Below are 20816 nucleotides of genomic sequence, written 5' to 3'. Positions count from 1 at the left end.
CTTCCCTGGTGGCTCAGATGGTAAAGAATCTGCCTGCAATGTGGGAGACCTGGGTTCGATCTCTGGGATGGGAAGATCCCCTGGGACGGGAAGACCCCCAAAGAGATATGTAGCAACAAATAAATAGAAAACAGCAGATGCTAAATGCCAGGGAAACAGAGATTAGCAGGTTTGGGGGTGTGCCAGGGAGGGTTGTATGTGTGCAGATGTGGGGGGTGTGTGTGTGCCAGGGAGGGTTGTATGTGTGGAGGGAGGGAGGGAGGGAGGGAGGGAGGGAGGGGGAGAGAGAGAGAGAGAGAGAGAGAGAGAGAGAGAGAGAGAGAGAGAGAGAGAGTGTGTGTGTGTGTGAGTGTGTGTGTGTGTGTGTGTGAGTGTGAGTGTGTGTGTGTGTGTGTGTGTGTGTGTGTGTGTGTGTGTGTGTGTGTGTGTGTGTTTTTAGGTCTGCCAGGAGCACAGACAGAAGGAAAGGAAGCACAGGCGGGCTGGATCTGATGGCTTCATGTTAAGCAGTTGTGATTTTAAAGCCAGCGTGACGAGACACCTTGAAGGACTTGAAACCGAGTGACGTGGTCAGACTCTCATTTAAAAATTGCCACTGTCAGGCAGAAGACAAAGTGGAGAAGACAGACTTGAGAAAGAATGACTGATCGGGTGAATCAGGACCATAGTTAGTACAGGGGAGGGGACTAGACTTGGCTATTTCTGAGACCAACCTGGAGGTTTTTAAGATCAGATGTGGTGGAGGGAGGGGAGGGAGGACCCCCTCAGTGAAGTCAGACCCCACTGAGATGGTGACAGTTATGCAAATAACTGTGGGATTTCACTGTCCCATCCCAGTTCTCTTTTTGCTGCCTTTACTCCTCACACTTGATACTCACCATATGGTTCTATTCTAAGCATGCATATGGCTCTATTCTAAGCATGGCTAGAGCTTTTTGAAGGGAAAATCTCATGGCTGTTTATTGCAGCCATGAAAAATAGATCACAGGGGTGCTCACTGCAGACCCTGAGCATTTGTATTACATTTGCTCCATTTAAGTGCTTGGGGTGTCCACAACTTAGAGGCGTAGAAGAGTCAAAGTCAGAGTCGAACTTGGCATCAGGTTTCATCATTATCTTCAGGGAAGTAAAAGACTTTGTGACTTAGTTGATTAAAACAGTACCAAGTTTCTTTCATCTAAGTGGTTCACCGGTGTTTAAGGATCATAAAACAAAGAGTCTTGGATTATAAACCTAAAACTAAAAAATAATTATCCCCCCCCCCCCCCCCCAGTAGTTCAGGACCTTTATAAGGCCCAGCAGGAGATTCTGGGCAGACTGTGAAGTTGGGAAAATGTCATGTGCTCACTTCCTGGCCCTGCAGGACTCTGTCTAATACCCAGGTCATCTGGTTTGAAACCAGAGCTCAGGAGAGTGGCTGACAGATGGTGGGCGTTTCAGCAAAGGTGACAAGCCAGGGAGGAAGGCTGGCGTCCCTTCTCTGGGATGTTTTGTGAGGGGTGTGGAGCGGAAGGTGAGGTGAGGTGAGGGGTCTCTGGAGCACAGTGAAGGCAGAACTAACAGTCAAGGAAGGTCAGTGCCGGCTTCTCCACCAGCGATAAGGGGTTCGGGATTTGCATTTGCGAGCTGGAGGCAACATGATGGAGAAACCCACAAGTACAGCCCTAAAATATGTGCTCTTGTGGGGACTACTGCTCAGTCATTTGTTTCTTCTTAAAAGCAACCTGAAGTTTCCCAAATAAAGTGTGTTAGGACAGAACACTGAAAAGTCCTTTGGCAAAATTGCAGTAACAAGCATACACAACAAACATAGACAACAAGATGCGATTAATTTGTAAACTTTTAAGATAATGTTATTGGCAATGACAGGCCCCAGGCACTGCTAGAAATGTAAATTAGCATGACCTCTCTGGAGAAAACTTTTAACGACGCAATTCTACTTCTACAAGCCATTGAAGCAAATAAAAAAATGAAAAATGTGCAGAGGGCTACACAGACAAGCATGTTCCATGAAGAATTCTTTATGATTTTAAAAATAAAATACACATGTGACAGATGTAAATCGAATTTTTGGTAGAAAATTAGTAAAATAAATTATGGCATATCCATGTTATAAAATATTAGCCATTATAAACCATGTTTTAGGGGAGATGTTTATGATTACATCATTAAGACCATAGCAAGCTTCATAAGTTGTTAATATAAGGTCAATTAAAAATATGTATGTGCTTAAGAAAAAAATCAACTTGAAAAGCATAGCAAAATGTTAAATCCTACTATCTTTCAATAGTGGAATTGTCAGTGATTTGTATTTTATTTGTGAGGTCTTCTTGGGGATGGGGGGACCAAAAACCACTTTTATAGTAGAAACATTACTCTTGAAATTAGAACTCATTTAACTAATAATTTATGAGTTATGTTTATACATATATATTACAAAGATTGTTATTTAGTTGCTAAGTCGTGTCCAACTTTTTTGCAACCCCATGAACTTTGGCCCACCAGGCTCCTCTGTCCACAGGATTATTTCAGCAAGAATACTGGAGTGGGTTGCCGTTTCCATCTCCAGGGACCGAACCTGCATCTCTTGCTTGGCAGGCAGATTCTTTACCACTGAGCCACCAGGGAAGTCCATATTACATAAATACAATTATAAAAAGCATTATAATTTATAACACTACAGTAAGTCTAAGTTATAATTTAAATAAAAGTATATAACATATAATACATTTAATATATGTCATGGGTAATGTTTAGAGCAGTATTTAGTGTAAAAAAGTTTCTAGACAATTCCTTGGATTTTTCAGCAAGAGATTATGAATTATGAAATTTTAAAACATGTGATTATAACATGTTTTATAATGTTAAACTCCACAGACTACTGGGCCACATATTCGCCCTGGCCCTTATCAGAGGAGGTGCAGGTGTGTTGCCGAGTTGTCCTCTCTTTACATCCTGAGCTTACTCAACTCTTCACTGAGAGCTGGCCGAGTCAGGCAGGGCAGTGGGATCGAGCCCTCCAGATTGTGGGCACATGAGGGGAAAAACTGTGGGCTGAAGAGCCATGTCTTCTCACACTGTTCATGGGGTTCTCAAGGCAAGAATACTGAACTGGTTTGCCATTCCCTTCTCCAGTGGACCACATTTTGTCAGACCTCTCCACCATGACCCGTCGTCTTGGGTGGCCCCACATGGCATGGCTTAGTTTCACTGAGTTAGACACAGCTGTGGTCCTGTGATCAGATTGGCTAGTTGTCTGTGATTGTAGTTTCAGTCTGTCTGCCCTCTGATCCCTTCTCTCAGTGCCTACCGTCTTACTTGGGTACTTACATACTGTGGGCAGTGGCCACAGGCCTGGAAAAGGTCAATTTTCATTCCAATCCCAAAGAAAGGCAATGCCAAACAATGCTCAAACTACCGCACAATTGCACTCATCTCACACGCTAGTAAAGTAATGCTCAAAATTCTCTAAGCCAGGCTTTAGCAATACATGAACCGTGAACGTCCAGATGTTCAAACTGGTTTTAGAAAAGGCAGAGGAACCAGAGATCAAATTGCCAACATCCACTGGATCATTGAAAAAGCAAGAGAGTTCCAGAAAAACATCGATTTCTGCTTTATTGACTATGCCAAAGGCTTTGACTGTGTGGATCACAATAAACTGTGGAAAATTCTGAAACAGATGGGAATACCAGACCACCTGACCTGCCACTTGAGAAACCTGTATGCAGGTCAGGAAGCAACAGTTAGAACTGGACATGGAACAACAGACTGGTTCCAAATAGGAAAAGGAGTACGTCAAAGCTGTATATAACTTATATGCAGAGTACATCACGGGCTGGAGGAAGCACAAGCTGGAATCAAGATTGCCGGGAGAAATACCAATAACCTCAGATATGCGGATGACACCACCCTTATGGCAGAAAGTGAAGAACTAAAGAGCCTCTTGATGAAAGTGAAAGAGGAGAGTGAAAAAGTTGGCTTAAAGCTCAACATTCAGAAAACTAAGATCATGGCATCCGGTCCCATCAATTCATGGCAAATAGATGGGGAAACAGTGGAAACAGTGGCTGACTTTCCTTTTCTGGGCTCCAAAATCACTGCAGATGGTGATTACAGCCATGAAATTAAAAGACGCTTACTCCTTGGAAGGAAAGTTATTACCAACCTAGACAGCATATTAAAAAGCAGAGACGTTACTTTGCCAACAAAGGTCTATCTGGTCAAGGTTATGGTTTTTCCAGTGGTCATGTATGGATGTGAGAGCTGGACTACAAAGAAAGCCGAGCGCCGAAGAATTGATGCTTTTGAACTGTGGTGTTGGAGAAGACTCTTGAGAGTCCCTTGGACTGCAAGGAGATCCAACCAGTCCATCCTAAAGGAGATCAGTCCTGAGTGTTAATTGGAAGGACTGGTGTTGAAGCTGAAACTCCAATACTTCGGCTACCTGATGTGAAGAGTTGACTCCTTTGAAAAGACCCTGATGCTGGGAAAGATTGAGGGTAGGAGAAGGGGACGACAGAGGATGAGATGGTTGGATGGCATCACTGACTTGATGGACATGGGTTTGGGTGGACTCCGGGAGTTGGTGATGGATAGGGAGGCCTGGTGTGCTGCGGTCCATGGGGTCAAACAGAGAGTCAAACACGACTGAACTGAACTGAGCCATGTCTGGTTAGAAAGGTGGGGCTAGCAGAGTCAGGCTGGAGTTGAACAGTTTACTGGCTGGACTGCCACACACTCCGTACCCCTTCTGTGTGGAGGGTGACTGCTCTGTCAACAGGGAACGGACAGTGCTGGGGGGGATGAGGGGATGTCACAAGGAGGAAGGATGGGCAGGCTCAGAAGGATCTTGGCCTTGAAGGGTGGGCAGACAATAGCGGGAGAAGAGACATACACTATTTAGACAGTTCCAGGTTTATCCAGAGAGCCATCTGTCTCTGTAAGTCACCCCTGTAGGGGCTGAAATGTAGGTATCAGCCCTCTGAGGCTGCTAGGATATGGTCAGCTATGAGCCAGGGGCGTAACCATAATGTTTGTGGTGGATAAACCTAGTTAGATTTTGTTGTCATTTTTTTCATTAGTTTTAAATGAATGCTTGTCCTGTTGTTTGTTTTTAAATGTATTAAGTTATTTATAACCCAGCACCAGATGTATTGGCTAAATTCTAGGGATTCACTGGGAACCCAAACCAGACATCATGTTCCCACATCACATGGAGTTCACAGTTAGATGGGAGAAACAGATTTTAATCAAATACGCACAAATCTAAATGTGACAAGTAGTTCATGGGAAAGCCACATGGTCCTGGTATGAGAACTAAGAGATTTAATACAGATAGGATATATTCTGGAGGGCTTCCCAGGTGGTGCAGTGGTAAAGAAATCCCTGCCAATGCATGAGATGTAAGAGACGTGGGTTTGATACCTGGGTCAGGGAGGGGAGAAGGAAATGGCAACCAACTCCAGTATTCTTGCCTGGAGAATCCCATGGACAGAGGAGCCTGGCAGGCTACAGTCCACGGGGTCACAAAGAGTTGGACATGACTGATGACTGACTAACTCACACACACACACCTTCTTCAGGATGTTTTCCTTTGTTTACTGGAAAGTAGTCTTAATGTGCTGATTTTGTTAGAACAAAACTCTTTACTGCCATCTTCCAGAAAACTGTCCCCATAAACACAAAAGCCTATGATATTTATGACGTAAGCGGTGTTCCTTTAGATGTGGCACCTTTGTGCAGTCCACAACCTGCACAACCATAGTTTAGTGGCCCTGAAACTCTAGTGATAAAAAAGAAAAGGAAAAAGTAACTTTTTCTTTCTTAAATTAATATATCATATTATAATATAAATAGTTATATAGATGTGAGAGTTGGACTATAAAAAAGGCTGAGCACTGAAGAACTGATGCTTTCAAACTGTGGTGCTGGAGAAGACTTTTGAGAGTCCCTTGGACTGCAAGGAGATCAAACCAGTCAATCCTAAAGGAAATCAATTCTGAATATTGATTGGAAGGACTGATGATAAGCTGAAGCTCCAATACTTTGGCCACCTGATGTGAAGAGCCAACTCACTGGAAAAGACTCTGATGCTGGTAAAGACAGGAGGCAGGAAAAGAAGGGAACAGAGGATGAGATGGTTGAATGGCATCACTGACGCAGTGGACATGAAGTGAAGTGAAAATCGCTCAGTCGTGTCCAACCCTTGGCAACTGTATAGTCCATGGAATTCTCCAGGCCAGAATACTGGAATACTGGAGTGGGTAGCCATTCCCTTCTCCAGGGGATCTTCCCAACCCAGGGACTGAACTCAGGTCTCCCGCACTGCAGGCGGATTCCTTACCAGCTGAGCCACAAGGGAAGCCCAAGAACACTGGAGTGGGCAGCGTATCCCTTCTTCAGCGGATCTCCCCAACCCAAGAATCAAACTGGGGTCTCCTGCACTGCAGGCAGATTCTTTGCGAGTTGAGCTACCAGGGAAGCCCAATGGACATGAGTGTGAGCAAACTCCGGGAGGTGGTGAAGGACAGGGAAATCTGGTGTTCTGTAGTCCACGGGGTCGCAGAGAGTCAGACACAACTGAGTTACTAAACAATAACAATTATATAAACGAGATAAGAGATACATTTTGTGTTGCTGTCTTCTAAGGCCTAATTACAGACAAGACTAACTTCCCAACGCTTACCATGCTGCCTAGGCTCAGAGCTACTGGGAAAGAGTAAGAGATCCAAATGGCAAAAGGAAGGGACCCTCCCCAGGCCTGGATGAATGGGGACCGACAGCTCACAAGGTTTTATACTAAATATGAGATATCTGTAAGATGTGGGATACAAAGAGGAGCCCGCAGAGCTGCACTGCAACCACAGTTAACCACAGCCCTCCCGACTCCGCCAGACCACACGGGGTGGGGGCAGCTCACCAGGGCGTGAAGGGTCACAGGCTGTGTGAGGAAGACCCACGAGCCAATTGAATAGTCCACATTTCATTAAAACTCGGAGATACATCCATACAAGTTCGCCTGAATGGGTTCTGTGCTATTTTAACATTCCACTTGCAACCAGACATCTCTCAGTCTAAGCTCAACTTAACAAGCAATAATTTTCAAACACTGTATCAAGAAATAGCAATAAAATCCTGTGTGTATTACTAGACACCCTAGAAGTTGATATAGGCACTGAACTCAGTACCAATTGCTCTCTTATTTCCAGGGGTATAGAGCCAATTGTTTTCTCTTAAACGAAAAGTATTACCTTCGTAGATTTTTCTGGCTGATTCTGACAAAAAAATAAATAAATAAAAAGATGCACTGTGGTTTTCTCCCATCCTGGTCTGGACCATAATGTCTATCTCAAGCTTTTATCTCTGGCTCTGGTACCCACGTCTTCGGCAGAACATCGTCCCGGCGGAGCATCCCGGCAGAGCGCAGGCTCACTTACTGCTCTCTGGACGGAAGATGCGCCCGTGCCTTCGTCCTCGTCTGGCTCCCGGTCTTCGTTGTCAGTCCAAGAGGACACGTCCTCTGCGGAGCTGGTCAGGTCAGGTAGACTCTTAGATGTCAGCCTCAGGAGGTCCTCGGCAGAATTCTCCTATGGGGAAACAACGAGAGGCCCATGAATTACCCTGTGATATCAGGGTCAAGGAAACAGCAGAGTCAATAGCGGGTGGTCACGTGTTCCCAATCCAAAGACTACATGGAGTATACGTTCCACATTTCCAGGTGTGTGAGGTGAATTCACATGTCAGGGGTATAGGGCCAATTTGAACCTAGAGTTTTTTTTTTTTTTCTTGATGAATCAGTATTTCTTAGGTAAATGTTTCTATGAGTAATCTAAGCTCCCTGAACTTAAGATCCTTCGATGCCCCCACTGTCTTACTTTCAGGATGTAGTTTAAACTCCCTCATTGGCAGGCCAACATCAGAGATTTGGCCTCTGCCCAGCTCTCCAAACTCACCTGCCTCCATTCCTCCCTCCAAGCCTCCCTTCCACTCAAGCCACCCTGACTTTCAAACATGCCAGGCTCTCCCCAGCCATGCTTCCTCTCAGCTGCAGCTCCCCTGTCTAGACCACTCTTCTTCCCAAGACTAAGGCCTCTTTGGTCAAAGCGTGAGCATCCTCTCTTGCAAGGCTTCCTGGAGTCCCACCTTTCTCCTCTCATGTCCTCTACCATTTACCGCCTCACTGTGGGTATGTAACTTATTCGTCTATCTCCCTTTTTGTCTGAGAGTTCCCCAAACCATGTCGACTCAGCGCTGTGTCCCCAGGTCGAGCTCAGAGCTCAGACATCCACTATATTCTCCTCTCGCTCACTGCTCATCTCACAAGCCCCCGTTGGTTAGAAAGATTAGATCATTTACTGAATCTCAATGAGAGTGGAGACTGATAATGTCTGCCACGAAAGCAGTCCTTGAACAACTTTTAAAGGACAACAGAAATACATGGAATCACATTCTATTAAGATTAGACTCCAAAGGGGGCTTCATCAACACAGCCCTTCCTTCCTAGACACAGATAAAGTCAGAATGGGTGTGCGGTGCAGGTGAGATCCATGAGGCCACGTGACAATCCCAAGGACAAATGAGGCAGGCACGGGAGCTGACAGCTCTCCTGGGAAAGGACATGACATGCGAGGCCAGGGACCAGGGCTACAGGGCTGATCTGAGGCCAGATGAAAGAGCAATGTGCCCTCTCCTCTTTCTGCCACACCAGCAGTTTCTACCAGGAAGGAAACATGTGGAAAGTTTTGATCATCATATTCCTTGGGGGACGACAGAAGACAGAACAACAAAGAAGACCCAGCTTAAAAAAGGGACATTAGTTGGCACCTGGTGAGTGACATTTGTTCCTAGTTTGATGTGGATTCCACTCCTTCAAGGTACCTGAACCTCATTCATTTTAGATCAGTAATTCGTGACTACCATACTTTTAGACCTTGCCCAAGGAAAGGAGAAAGAGTTATTTGCGAGAAAGTGAGCTGAATCCTTTTCTGTGATGTCAATGCTGCTCAACTCTTAATAGAAGAAAGCTTAAAAGAGTGAAAGTTCCAACTGTTGAGTAAATTTCACAACAGCCCCAAGATGGAATACTCACTGTCATTAAAAATGTTGATCTAGAAATACATTTCCTGATGGGGAAAGAGCTCTTTTAGCGGGTTACTCAGTGAAAAAGCAGGTTAAAGATAATAAGGACCGTATTAGTAACAGATGTAATTATTATTACGTATTGTACCTGGATACAATACGAAAACCATAAAGACACACATTTCTCCAAGTACTCACTGTGACCACCTACATTGTTTAGAGATCTTTATAGTTCATTTAATCTTCCTAACATCCCATGAAGCAGTTATTGATTCTCACTGTAGAAGTGAGATTTCGAAAGAAGCACTAACTTGCTCAAGATACACAGCTTTTAAAGGGCTGTGCTGGCCCTTGAATTCTGACGGGACTGCCTCCAGGTACACTGTCTCCTTGTGTTTGATTCCATTTAAAAGAAAACGTGTTCCTGTCTGGAAGGAAACGCCAGTTAGAGGATGGTACTATTGGTAATATTAGACATTTTATCAAGTTTTTCTCCTCTATACTTTTTTCCTGGGTTTTCTACATTAGATACAATGAATATATATTTCTTGTTAATAAAAACCAAGAGTGAAACAAAAAAGAGACAGTGCACAAGAGAGATCCGTGTTGCTATGCATGTACTTCCAGGAATATCAAGATGAACTTGGATATTCTGAGTTTATTCATTCAACAAAAACTCTCTAAGCTCCTCTCTTATACACAAATGACATACTGTGCAGAAACACAAGACATCCTTTCCAGAAGACAGTAACTGTTATATTTCTAAAACAATGCCTGTTAAGTTTTGTGACAAAGTGATGCTTATCAGCAACAATAATTTAGATTTTCTTTTTACTATTTCTGTATAGTATATATACTATATGTATACTATATAGTATATATACTAGTATGTATACTACAGTATAGTAATATACTATTACTATATGTGGCAAGTCAAAAGTTTTTTGTTCTTTTCTCTTTCTCTTCGAATATAAAGGCAGAACTGAAGTCTGTAGATGATTTGATCTTTGGGATAAAGAAGAGGAACGGAAGTCAAGCAGTGCCTAATGATGAGGCGCTTTTCTCCATGGACGAGCACCTTGGACGGAGCAGATTAAGTTCAGGAGCAAACAGCTGGCAGCTGCTGCAGCAGCCTATATTGCTTAGTTGTAGGTGAAGCAAATGGGAAGGAGGAGAAAGCTCTGAGGGCTGTTCAGCCTTAGGGCCGTAGCTCCGGACAGATGGCCAAGAGTCAACAGACTGAAAACCAGCATGGACGCCTGTTCCTCACCTATGGACGCTGCTCAGCCCTACAAAGACCTCAGCAAGTGTCCCAAAGTGTCCCAGCCTCTGGCAGGAACACGTGACCTTGTTCTAACACCGTGGGCTCTGGATTCCTTTAAATTTTATGTGACTAAGGGGCAGCATGAAACTCTGAAGGCCAGTGGACCCAGGATGAAAGCTGCTTCTGTCACCCATTGCCTGTATGACCTCTGGACAGATTAACTTATCTCTTAGGTTTTTAATCTCACCTTCCGAATGAAAAGAACTAATGGCTCTCTCATGGGATTCACTTTAAGAATTAAATGAGACAGTAGGTATAAAACGCCTGGCAACCAGTGGTACCCAGTACACGTGAGTGTCTTTCTTCAAGTTGATGAGTGATGTCTGTTTTCAAAAATCTCACAAGTGCCCCTTAATTACTAGTTTTACCCATGAGGGGTCATTTTTTGTTTTGTATTTTCTTTGTGTTGTTTATGTATAATGACTGGCATAGAAGAGATTTCTTTCCCATTTTCCAAACTAGCAGGAGAAAGAAGTCAGCCCAGAAATAAAGGTTTGGTGGACATGCTTTAATGCCTGTACAGAGCCCCCTGCATGGTTAAACTGCAAGCTTGGGGAGGTAGGGTGTGTGTGTGTAAGAACCAATAATGTTTTTCAAATTCCCACCACATCTGGTCAAATGACGAATTTGTTTCAGCCTTTCCCTCCTTGCGGGATCCACTAGGCTGACCAAGAGCATCCCTGCCTTTGCTCCTGTCTCACCCCTAGGGAGAGGATCCCACAGCATCTCTGGGAGGCAAAGATGGGGTGTATAAATGGAGAAGGTCTCAATTCCTGCCTCCTGGGCTTCAGCATCAGCTCTTCCTGCCAAGTCTTTGCCAAGCTCTGAATTCTGGCTGGAAGCAGGATTTGGGGTACATGGTATAAAGGAAACTTCTCCAGGTAGAATAATGGAGTGGGTAGCCATTCCCTTCTCCAGGTGATCTTCCTAACCCAGGAATCAAACCCAGGTCTCCCGCATTGCAGGTGGATTCTTTAACAGCTGAGCCACCAGCGAAGCATAAAGGGGGAAAGCAGATTTTTCAGATGACTCAAAATACTCACCTATTTATTAAACCCAGGAAGTGCTAGTGGTCAAGAATCTGCCTGCCAACGCAGGAGACACAAGAGACACGGCTGGAAGGATCCCCTGGAGGAGGAAACGGCAACCCACTTCAGTATTCTTGCCTGAGAAATCTCACGGATAGGGGAGCCTGGCAGGCTACCGTTCACGGGGTAGCAAAGAGTCAGACGTGATTCAGCACACAAAATGGGCAATAGACTGTGCAATCTAAGAAGGAAAATATATAAAAACCTGTGGATGCAGGGTTCAAAAGTAGCATCAAGGATAATTGGGGGAAATCAGACATCCTGGCGAGAGCTATTGTTCGGAAGCGTTAAGGACGGGGTGGTTCATACCAGTGCTCCCCTGAACTGGAGCCAGGATGAACTGGAACGAAGCCCCGTGTCTCCACTGCACTAGCCCCCGAATCCGGAGGGTTCTCCCCTGGTCTCATGAATGTCCCCACCTCATCAGACAACGGAGCAGAACGCAGACAGCCCTGCCTTCTCCTTGTCCTGCAGCCGCTGTCCCACTGCCTCTCTGCAGTGCTCTAAGGCTGCCGAGACCCCGGGAAGAGAGCAGATGGGGGTCCCAGGCCTCAGCACGAGTTTCACACGCTCTGGTGGGTGGGGGGTGAAAGGAGCCCCAGCCTGAGGTCTCGTGAAGAAGAGGTGGCAGCCAGACAAGAGGGCATGGCCAGACTTGGCATCATAGCAAGAGTCAGGGTCCTGACACTGTCAGCTGCATCATGGCCCCCTCGGAAGCTCTGTCTTGCCGGGTCATTTGTAAAACCGAGGAGGATGGGAGGGGGCATAGCTGGATAAGCAAGGTTCACAAAGCTTCCTCTAGCACCGACGCTCTGTGCTGCCAGGGGTCAGAGCCCAGGCCTGCAGCCTGCCCATGCCACCCCAACCTCCTTCCGGCAGGTTGGAGATGCACATCTCCATCTCTCTCTCCTGCCCCTGCTTCCACATCTTCTCCATGGTTTCCCCTTGGGCCAGATGCTACCCTCTCTATCCTGTCTTCTCTCCCATTCATCCCTTTCCCTTAGTCCTCCTGATGCTTTTTAATCCCCTACATAAACCTATTGTGAAAGTAGCTCAGTTGTGTCCAACTCTGCATCCTAGTCCATGGAATTCTCCAGGCCAGAATGCTGGAGTGGGTAGCCATTCCCTTCTCCAGGGGATCTTCCCAATCCAGGGACCAAACCCAGGTCTCCCGCATTGCAGACGGATTCTTTACCAGCTGAGCTACCAGGGAAGCCCAGATATACCTACTAACACTCTCAAAGGATGCCAAGGTGATTAAACGCCCTTAAGCTCAGGGCCCCTGGTGGGCCTGCACTGCAGAATCATGGCTATTTGACTAGCCCAAGCAAAGCTGAGTACGCATGTGTTAGGAGGTGGGTGTGAGGGGGTTCATGGGGAGGGCTCACAACCAAATCTGCCACTGCCATTCAAAATATTTTACAAAACAAACAAATCCACCTACCTTGCTGGCCACCACCAGCTGAACCACTCCAGTGGCTGAGCGAAGAATGGCCACAGCTTCCTCGTGGGAGAGCCCAACTAGTAAGTGACCATTGATTACCAGCAGCTCATCTCCTAAGGACAGTCTGCCATCCCTGAGGAAATGGAGATGGGAAAAAAAAAATCCCTTGTCAAGATGTTCTAGGCTTGAGAAGGGCCATCTTCCTGGAGTTGGGGAGGGTTATCAGAAGGGGACAGTCCAAAATGGGCTACAGAGGAGTAGGGAAGATGGGGACAGCTGGGGTGGGACTGTTCATCCTTCTGTCAGGGTCCAGATGCCCAGTTAGCAGAGCTAAGAGCTTCACGATTTCAGAGGGTCCCTTAGTTACAGGCACGATCGTAAGTTACCACCATATCCTACATCAGTGTCAATGAAACACCTCCCATCCAGGTGGAGACATGATGGAGAGGAACCGAGACCCCAAAGCTTTAGGATCGTTAAGTCTTTCTTTTCTCAACCCTACCTGCTATCCTGCCCTTGTGACTGAGTTATCAGCTGAGTCTCTGAACTGAGCCCCAGAAGAACGAAGGTATCCGAAGCTCGCCAGGAATCCTTCCTTAACCCTCCCTCTCTCCCCCCAGGATTTCCTCTGTGGCACCTGAGACCCTGCACCTCATGCGTCTGTAACCCCTGAGCCCAAGTGTCACGGGGCCTTGTGGGTCAAGTCTCAAACTGCCTCCTTCCTCTTTGTGTCTCTGCCGCCAAGCTCCATAAGCAGATGGATGAACAAAAAATGAACAAAGAAACTGCCTAAGTTATTGCTGTTGCAGGGAAAAGACCTGGTGTACATTACAGGCATGCAAATATGTTCTCTTTGTTTCCTTTAAATTAACTGAATTACTTGGAGCTTCCTTCCTACTGGGCTGGAAGGAGGTCCAATCACTACGGGGTCTGCCTGCCCTATAGAGGTCCAGGGGACAGACGATTATAGAGCACCAGGCAGGCCTCATCAGTCATGGGGGGGGGGGTCAACAGTTCTGTGGGTGCCAACTGAGCCTCCAATGGCCTGGTCTCCCACGATCCCAAAGCATCCAGAGGCTCTTCATCCCACTGCTAAATATGAGATGGGGAATTGGGTGAAGCTGAGAGCCCGAAAGCCCAGGTCCCACCATCCCCTCTGGAGGCTTTGCATCAGCATCCAGGATTTAGGGGTGGGACTCACGCTTGTCCCTCACACAGATTCACCCCAGTGTTTTTCTCTCCAGTCTATAGACTCTCCTCCTTGCTTTCTTTCAATAAATTAACCAACTTCCCTCTCCTCCTCTCCCTCACCATTTTCTCTCTCTGTCCTCTGGGGCATGTATCATTATCTTTTCTATGAATTTAGGCTTTAACAGAAGACAGGAGGTGTGAGAGACTGCTGACAATCTCTGCTTTCTGTCCTTCAAAAATCCCAAAAGCAGAGAAATGCTCAGAATCACAGTAGCTGCTTGAGATGGAAAGAGAGGAGAAAGAGGGAAACCATGGACAATAAGCACACTGGAGCCTCAAGGAGGCATGAGGGTGAGCTCTCCGAAGGAGAGGCATTCAGGAATACAGGAGAACACAGCGGTCTGGCCCAGGGTCCTTGGGTTTACTTATCCACACCACCATCAAGACATCCATGTCTCTGTTCCTCTTATTTTCCTCTTTGATCCCATCTTTCTCAGCTCCAGTTATTAACTAGAATGCCCCACATGTGAATTAAACACCCAGACAACCAGACACATACTCACATACAGGCTAGGGGTGTAAGAAAATGGTGAGACCCATTAAAAAATGGCTCACTTGAAAAATGGATAAGAAGAGTTCTATGTAACCTCAGCTCTGGGCACAGGAATTTCCTAATTGCCAACTTTCCAAAGACCTAGGAGTAATGGGGAAATGGCTACCTGATGAGAATTCTTTAAAGCATCTATCCTTTGGGAAGTATGATGATGCTCTTCTGGATAAGAACTACCTAAGATCTTAAACCTTCGGTAATTACCGCCACCCAGATAAGTGACACCTGAAGTTAATCTCTTCTCTACTCAGGCTAACAGGATCATACTTTCTAGTTATGGGACCGATGAGCATTGAACACGTTGATAATATGTGCACTGGTCCTCTCCTCGGTATTCTGTTCTTCAGACCAAATACTTCAAGCTCCTTCAACTTTGCCTAATGAGATATGTTTTTGAGAGACCCCAAGGTCTTGGGCAGGGCATTATTGCTCTGGTTTGCCATTTCCCTCTTAGCATCAGGGGACCTGGGCTGAATACTAATTCCAGACTGGAATCACCTCCCTCATCAGTGAAATTCCACCTTTACCCACTTATTCTATACAGATGGGCATCCAACATACGAATACACCCTATGGTGCTTTGCAAACAGTAGATGCCCTATGTATACAGGAGCAATCAGCCACATAGTAGGAGCTACCTTCCATCTCGGGACGGCTACCTCCCTCTGACTCAACATGGACTTCTTCTTTGACATGCTCTGCCTAAGCACCACCCATCTTCCTACTTCAGATGACTCTTAAGGTTAAAAAAGTAGCTTTGGAGTGTGAATGGTTTTCAGGTCACAAGGAGAAAACTCACATTTATTTTTCTCCCTCCACACCTGCATGACCAAGACACACGTGTTTACATGTGTATCAAATCTTGACAGACATGACATGGCAGGTGGACTGTGGTCATGTTTAAACCCCATCACTTTCCCAAGTCATCAGCCACAGTGACGATGTGAAGGATGTGGTGTTCAACCATGTGGTACACTCTTTTTTTTTAAAATTTTTTAAATTTTGTTTTCATTTATTTTTATTAGTTGGTAGTACACTCTTGACAAGGGACCACGTGTACCAGCATCCCCAAACTCAGGATAACATTCACTTGACACTCAAACTGGACTAGAAAGAAATTTAATCCCTCCTTCGTGCGGTGGCCCCACCAATTAGCCACTTCCTGTGCTCAGAAGGGCATTTAATTAGAACTGCTCGTGCCTGATTTCCTGATGCTCCAGCACCTTCCTCCTAAGCTGTAATCACCAGGCCTTTGACTACCCCCTGGCACCCGGGGGCAGGGGAGGGGAGGGCAAGGAAGCAGAGAAAGGGGAGAGTTATCTAGTCACCTGTGAGCGGCACCGCCTTCCTTCACTTGGGTGACAACGATAGCGTGAGGTGAGCGCTTTGATCCTCGGCCTCCACTAACCTGAATTCCCAGCCCATCCGATTCTTTAAGCAGCTCCATCTTCCATATCCGGCCAACTTCCTCCTTGGAAGAAAAAGTGAGTACACTGTGAAGCATGTGGACAGACACGCACCATTGTCGCAGGAGGGGTGGCTGGAGGTCTGGCCGAGTCCCATCACTTGTTGACAGACACTGCAGAGGACCACCGATGAGAAAATTCTACAGGTTGGACCAACGTCTCGAGCAGTCAGTGCTGCCCAATCCAGTTCTCTATGATGGCAAGAGTATTCTGTGTCTGCATCATCTAGCAGGACAGCTGCCAGCCACAGGTGGCTGTCGAATGCCTGAAATGTGGCTGCTGGCAAAGGAGACACTGAATGTTTCATTTCATTTTAGTTAAATTGAATGAGCCACCTGGGGCCAGTGGAGATGACTTTGGACAGCACAGCAAAGGTGATGTGTGAATTCCCGGACCAGGATCCTGTTAAGTAAAGCTCTTCTGCCTGAAACCCAGATACCACTATGTGAGTAAACACTGGCTATATCTGGGTTCCGTTTATTTATGACAGCTACTAATTAATAAAGGGAGATGAAAGGAAGACAGAGCCAGGAGACATCAACTAGTTTGAGCCAACCTTTACCACTTCGTACTTATGAAAATCACTTGAGGCCTCAAAACCTCAGTTTCCCTGGCTTTAAAGTGGGGATCATTATTAAAACTTCCAAGTCTGGTGTTAGGATTAAACGAGACAGGAAGCAGGCAGCAATGCTCCTGACACCTAGTAAGATACATAATAAACGTAATCGGTAACCATATGTGACTTACACACGCATAAATGTTAAAAACATCACACTGAATTGAATCTTAAACTTCCTGACAACATGTGAATGAGATCTTGGAGAAATCAAAATAGGAAATTCACTGGTGAATTTGTTATCAACTTCTACACACATTGGTCAATATGCTCTTTATAAACATTAAAAAATGCTATGACAACTATAAAAATCTATCTTTTTTATTTTACTTATTTTTTGGGGGGTCTTAGTTCCCCAACCAGGGATTGAACCCACGCCCCCAGCATTGGATGCATGGAGTCTTAACCACTGGACTGCCAGGAATTTCCCAAAATCAATCATTTTAAAAAACTAATAGAGGTCTGTAGGGCTTCCCTGGTGGCTCAGTGGTAAAGATTCTGCCTGCCATGTAGGAGACTTGCAGGAGATGCAGGTTCGATTCCTGGGTCAGGAAGATCCCCTGGAGAAGGAAATGGCAACCCACTCCAGCATTCTTGCCTGGAGAATCCCATGGACAGAGGAGCCTGGCGGGCTACAGTCTGTGGGGTCACGAAAGTGTTGGACGTGACTGAACAACTAAACAACAACAAAAAAAGGTCTCTAAGTCCTCTGAACTGCTTTGGTTCCTTCTACATTTGACTCCATATTCCATTCCAAGGACACAAACATACATCCACTCCAAAACACTGGAGTTCCCTCAGACACTCGGCTATTCAGAGAAATGAAAGCAAAAGCTTCCAAAGTGGTTTATCTGGGAGGCTGACTTTAGGCTCATCCCAAAGTCTTTTTTAGTTGTAGGTATACAGGTAGGGATCCCAATGCATTTCTCAATTTATAAAGCAAAAACCATCTGCTTTCTCCATCCACCATGAAGGTCCACTGGAGCTGCTAAGGCCCAATACAGACAAAGCCATCATCTCCCCCAAAACAGGCAACCTGCCCATTCAAGCTGTTTGCAAAAGAGAAAAAATGTGAGGCATTTAGAAAATCTGAAGTGCATACTGTCAGAAACTAAAATGAGGCTTTATGCAACAGTAAAAAAACAGATGTGGAATGGTCACTGATGTGCAGCAACAGGAATGTCTAGGGAAATTATTAGCAGACAGAGACTTGTTGGGTCCTACTCTTTTCCAAGCCCAGGGCTGCTCACAGAGGCCCCACAATTCCAGCAACACGCGGTGATGCCAACTGTCTCCTCCATCCACTGACCACAGGCCCATGAAGCCTGTCTGGCCAAATGTAACTTCAGAAGTCACTGGCTTACCACAGTAGTTCATGAACTTGTCAACAAGCCCTACATCATCCCATCGTCTCACTTTGGACTCCCTGGGTTTTGGTTTGTTGCCTCTGACCTCTGGAACACCTTTCCTTCCCATTCAGGAACAGCCTTCCCTGCCTTCAGCGTCTCTCACGGCTTCACTCCTTCCAAGAAGCCATCCTTGAAAATTACCACAAGACAGCAACTTTCGATACTTCCAGTACACGAGACTGTATGCCAGGTGGAGAACCAAAGAGCGCACAGCCAGGGATGTGCTGATTAGCTGTTGTCTTGGAGAGCTGAGCATCCTGCATTTACACACAGGCCAGCCCTGTGGCTGCCTCCCTGGGCCTCATAGAGTAGGTAAGAAATGAGCACAGATGGTGGCCTGACTTTTTTTTTTCCCTTGGAAGATATCCCATGGCTCCTGGTGTCCTGAAGATGTGGGACAGTGTTCCTCTCTCTCCCAGTACAGAAAAGCTATGGAACTCTTTCCCAAGAACAACAGGGACCATTATTAAGAGCCCAGATACAAGAAAATTCCTTCAGTTTTAGCCCAAATTAGTAAAAACCTATCCATCCCTATGACTAATTACACCATCATTTTCTCCCATCCTACCCTCTTTTGGCTAAATATAAGATGTTAGGTATGGTTCACAGAGGATGTGACAATACTGGATACAGTTCTAGTTCTTAAATGCTTTTTAAGGACTTGTGACAAGAAACATGCAGAACTATGATCATGGGGAAAGAAGGATGGCCTAAAACGTTTACCCTGACAGAGGAGTTAAAGACAGTATTCATTGAGAACACCCACAAACCCACTCCACACCCCTGCCCAAGATGCACACAACTAGTTGAAAGTAAAAGAAAACCACATATCTAATATAAATGACTTCAGAGGGGGACTTCTCTGAAGGTCCAGTGGTTATGGTTTCATCTTCCAATGCAGGAGATGTGGGTGTGAATCCTGGTCAGGGAGTTAAGATCCAACATGCCTCTTGGCCAAAAAACCAAAACATAAAACTGAAGCAATATTGTAACAAATTCAATAAAGATTTTAAGAATGGTCCACGGCCACAGGAGGCAGGAATATACAATGGAGAAAAGATAGCCTCTTCAATAAGTGGTGCTGGGAAAACTGAACAGCTACACATAAAAGAATGGAATAGAACATCTCCTAACACCGTACACGAAAATGAACTCAGATGGATTAAAGACATAAATGTAAGGTCAGAAAACTCTTAGAGGAAAACATAGGCAGTACACTCCTTGACATAAATCACAGCAAGATTCTCTATGACCCACCTCTGAGAGCAATGGAAATAAAAACAAAAATAAACAAGTGGGACCTAATTAAACTTAAAAGCTTTTGCACAGCAAAGGAAACTGTGAACAAGATGAAAAGACAACCCTCAGAATGGGGAAAAATAATTGCAAATGAAACTGACAAAGGCTTAATCTTCAAAACACATAAGCAGCTCAGGCAGCTCAATACTAGAAAAACAAACAACCCAATTCAAAAAGTGGGAGGAAGACCTAAACAGACTTTTCTCCAAAGAGACATGCAGATGGCCAACAAAAACAAGAAAAGATACTCAACATCACCATTATTAGAGAAATGCAAGTCAAAACTACAATGAGTTAGCAATTCGCACCAGTCAGAATGGCCATCATCAAAAAATCTACAAACAATAAATGTTGGAGAGGGTGTGGAAAAAAAAGGGAATCTTCTTGCACTGTTGGTGGGAATGCAAATTGATATAGCCACTGTGGAGAACAGTATGGAGATTCCTTAAAAAAAAAAAACTAGGAATAAAACTACCATATGACCCAGTAATCCTGCGACTGGACATATACTCTGAGAAAACCATAAATGTAAAAGCCACATGTACCCCAATGTTAATAGTAGCGCTGTTTACAACAGCTGGGACACAGAAGCAACCCACCTGTCCATTGGCAGATGAATGGAAAAAGAAGTTGTGGTACATATATACCATGGAGCATTACTCAGTCATAAAAAGGAACACATTTGAGTCAGCTCTAGTGAGGTGAATGGACCTGGAGCCTATTATACAGAGTGAAGAAAGAAAGAGAAACAAATTTCATATATTAACGCATATATATGGAATCTAGAAAAAAATGGTATTGATGAACCTATTTACAGGGCAGGAATAGAGATGCAGACATAAAAAACAGACTGTGGCCACATGGAGGAGGGGGAGGGTGGGATGAGCAGAGACAGCAGCACTGACATATATACCATCATGTGTAAAACAGAGAGCCAGCGGGAAGCTGCCGCATGGGCAGAGAGCTCAACCTAGTGCTCTGTGAGGACCAAGAGGGCTGGGGAGGGGTGGGGGTGGGGAGGAGGTTCAGGAGGGAAGGGGATATCTGTGTACTTGTGGCTCATTTGCATTGTTCTATGGTGGAGGCCAACACAATATTGTAAAGCAATTACAATAAATTAATTAAAATTTTAAATAAAAAGAATGGTCCACATCACACACACACAAAAAAAATCTTAAAAAGCTTCAGAGGGCAGAAATGACCAATCTCTAATAAAGCCCCTAATTATACTGGCCCAGAAACAGATCTCCTTTCTCACTTTTATCCAATAAGATGATTCCCCTGCCCT

At 45.2% G+C, this 20816-nt stretch overlaps 1 protein-coding gene across 4 annotated transcripts in view; it reads right to left on the bottom strand.

Annotated features, from left to right (window-relative positions):
• PDZD2 (PDZ domain containing 2) overlaps window positions 1-20816 on the bottom strand; it is a 395696-nt gene that overhangs the window by 77658 nt on the left and 297222 nt on the right. For 3 of the 4 annotated variants that reach the window (XM_065905523.1, XM_065905524.1, XM_065905526.1), the window contains 3 exons: window positions 16067-16209; window positions 12938-13070; window positions 7440-7589 (listed from right to left, as the gene is read on the bottom strand). In XM_065905523.1, coding sequence (XP_065761595.1) covers window positions 7440-7589; window positions 12938-13070; window positions 16067-16209 — 426 coding nt within the window. The remainder of the gene's footprint in view (window positions 1-7439; window positions 7590-12937; window positions 13071-16066; window positions 16210-20816) is intronic. The other variant, XM_065905525.1, reaches the window with a different exon arrangement.

This window comes from Muntiacus reevesi, chromosome 14, assembly GCF_963930625.1.
Source record: "Muntiacus reevesi chromosome 14, mMunRee1.1, whole genome shotgun sequence".
Classification (NCBI taxonomy): domain Eukaryota; kingdom Metazoa; phylum Chordata; class Mammalia; order Artiodactyla; family Cervidae; genus Muntiacus; species Muntiacus reevesi.
This window is presented reverse-complemented; position numbering and strand designations above follow the sequence as displayed.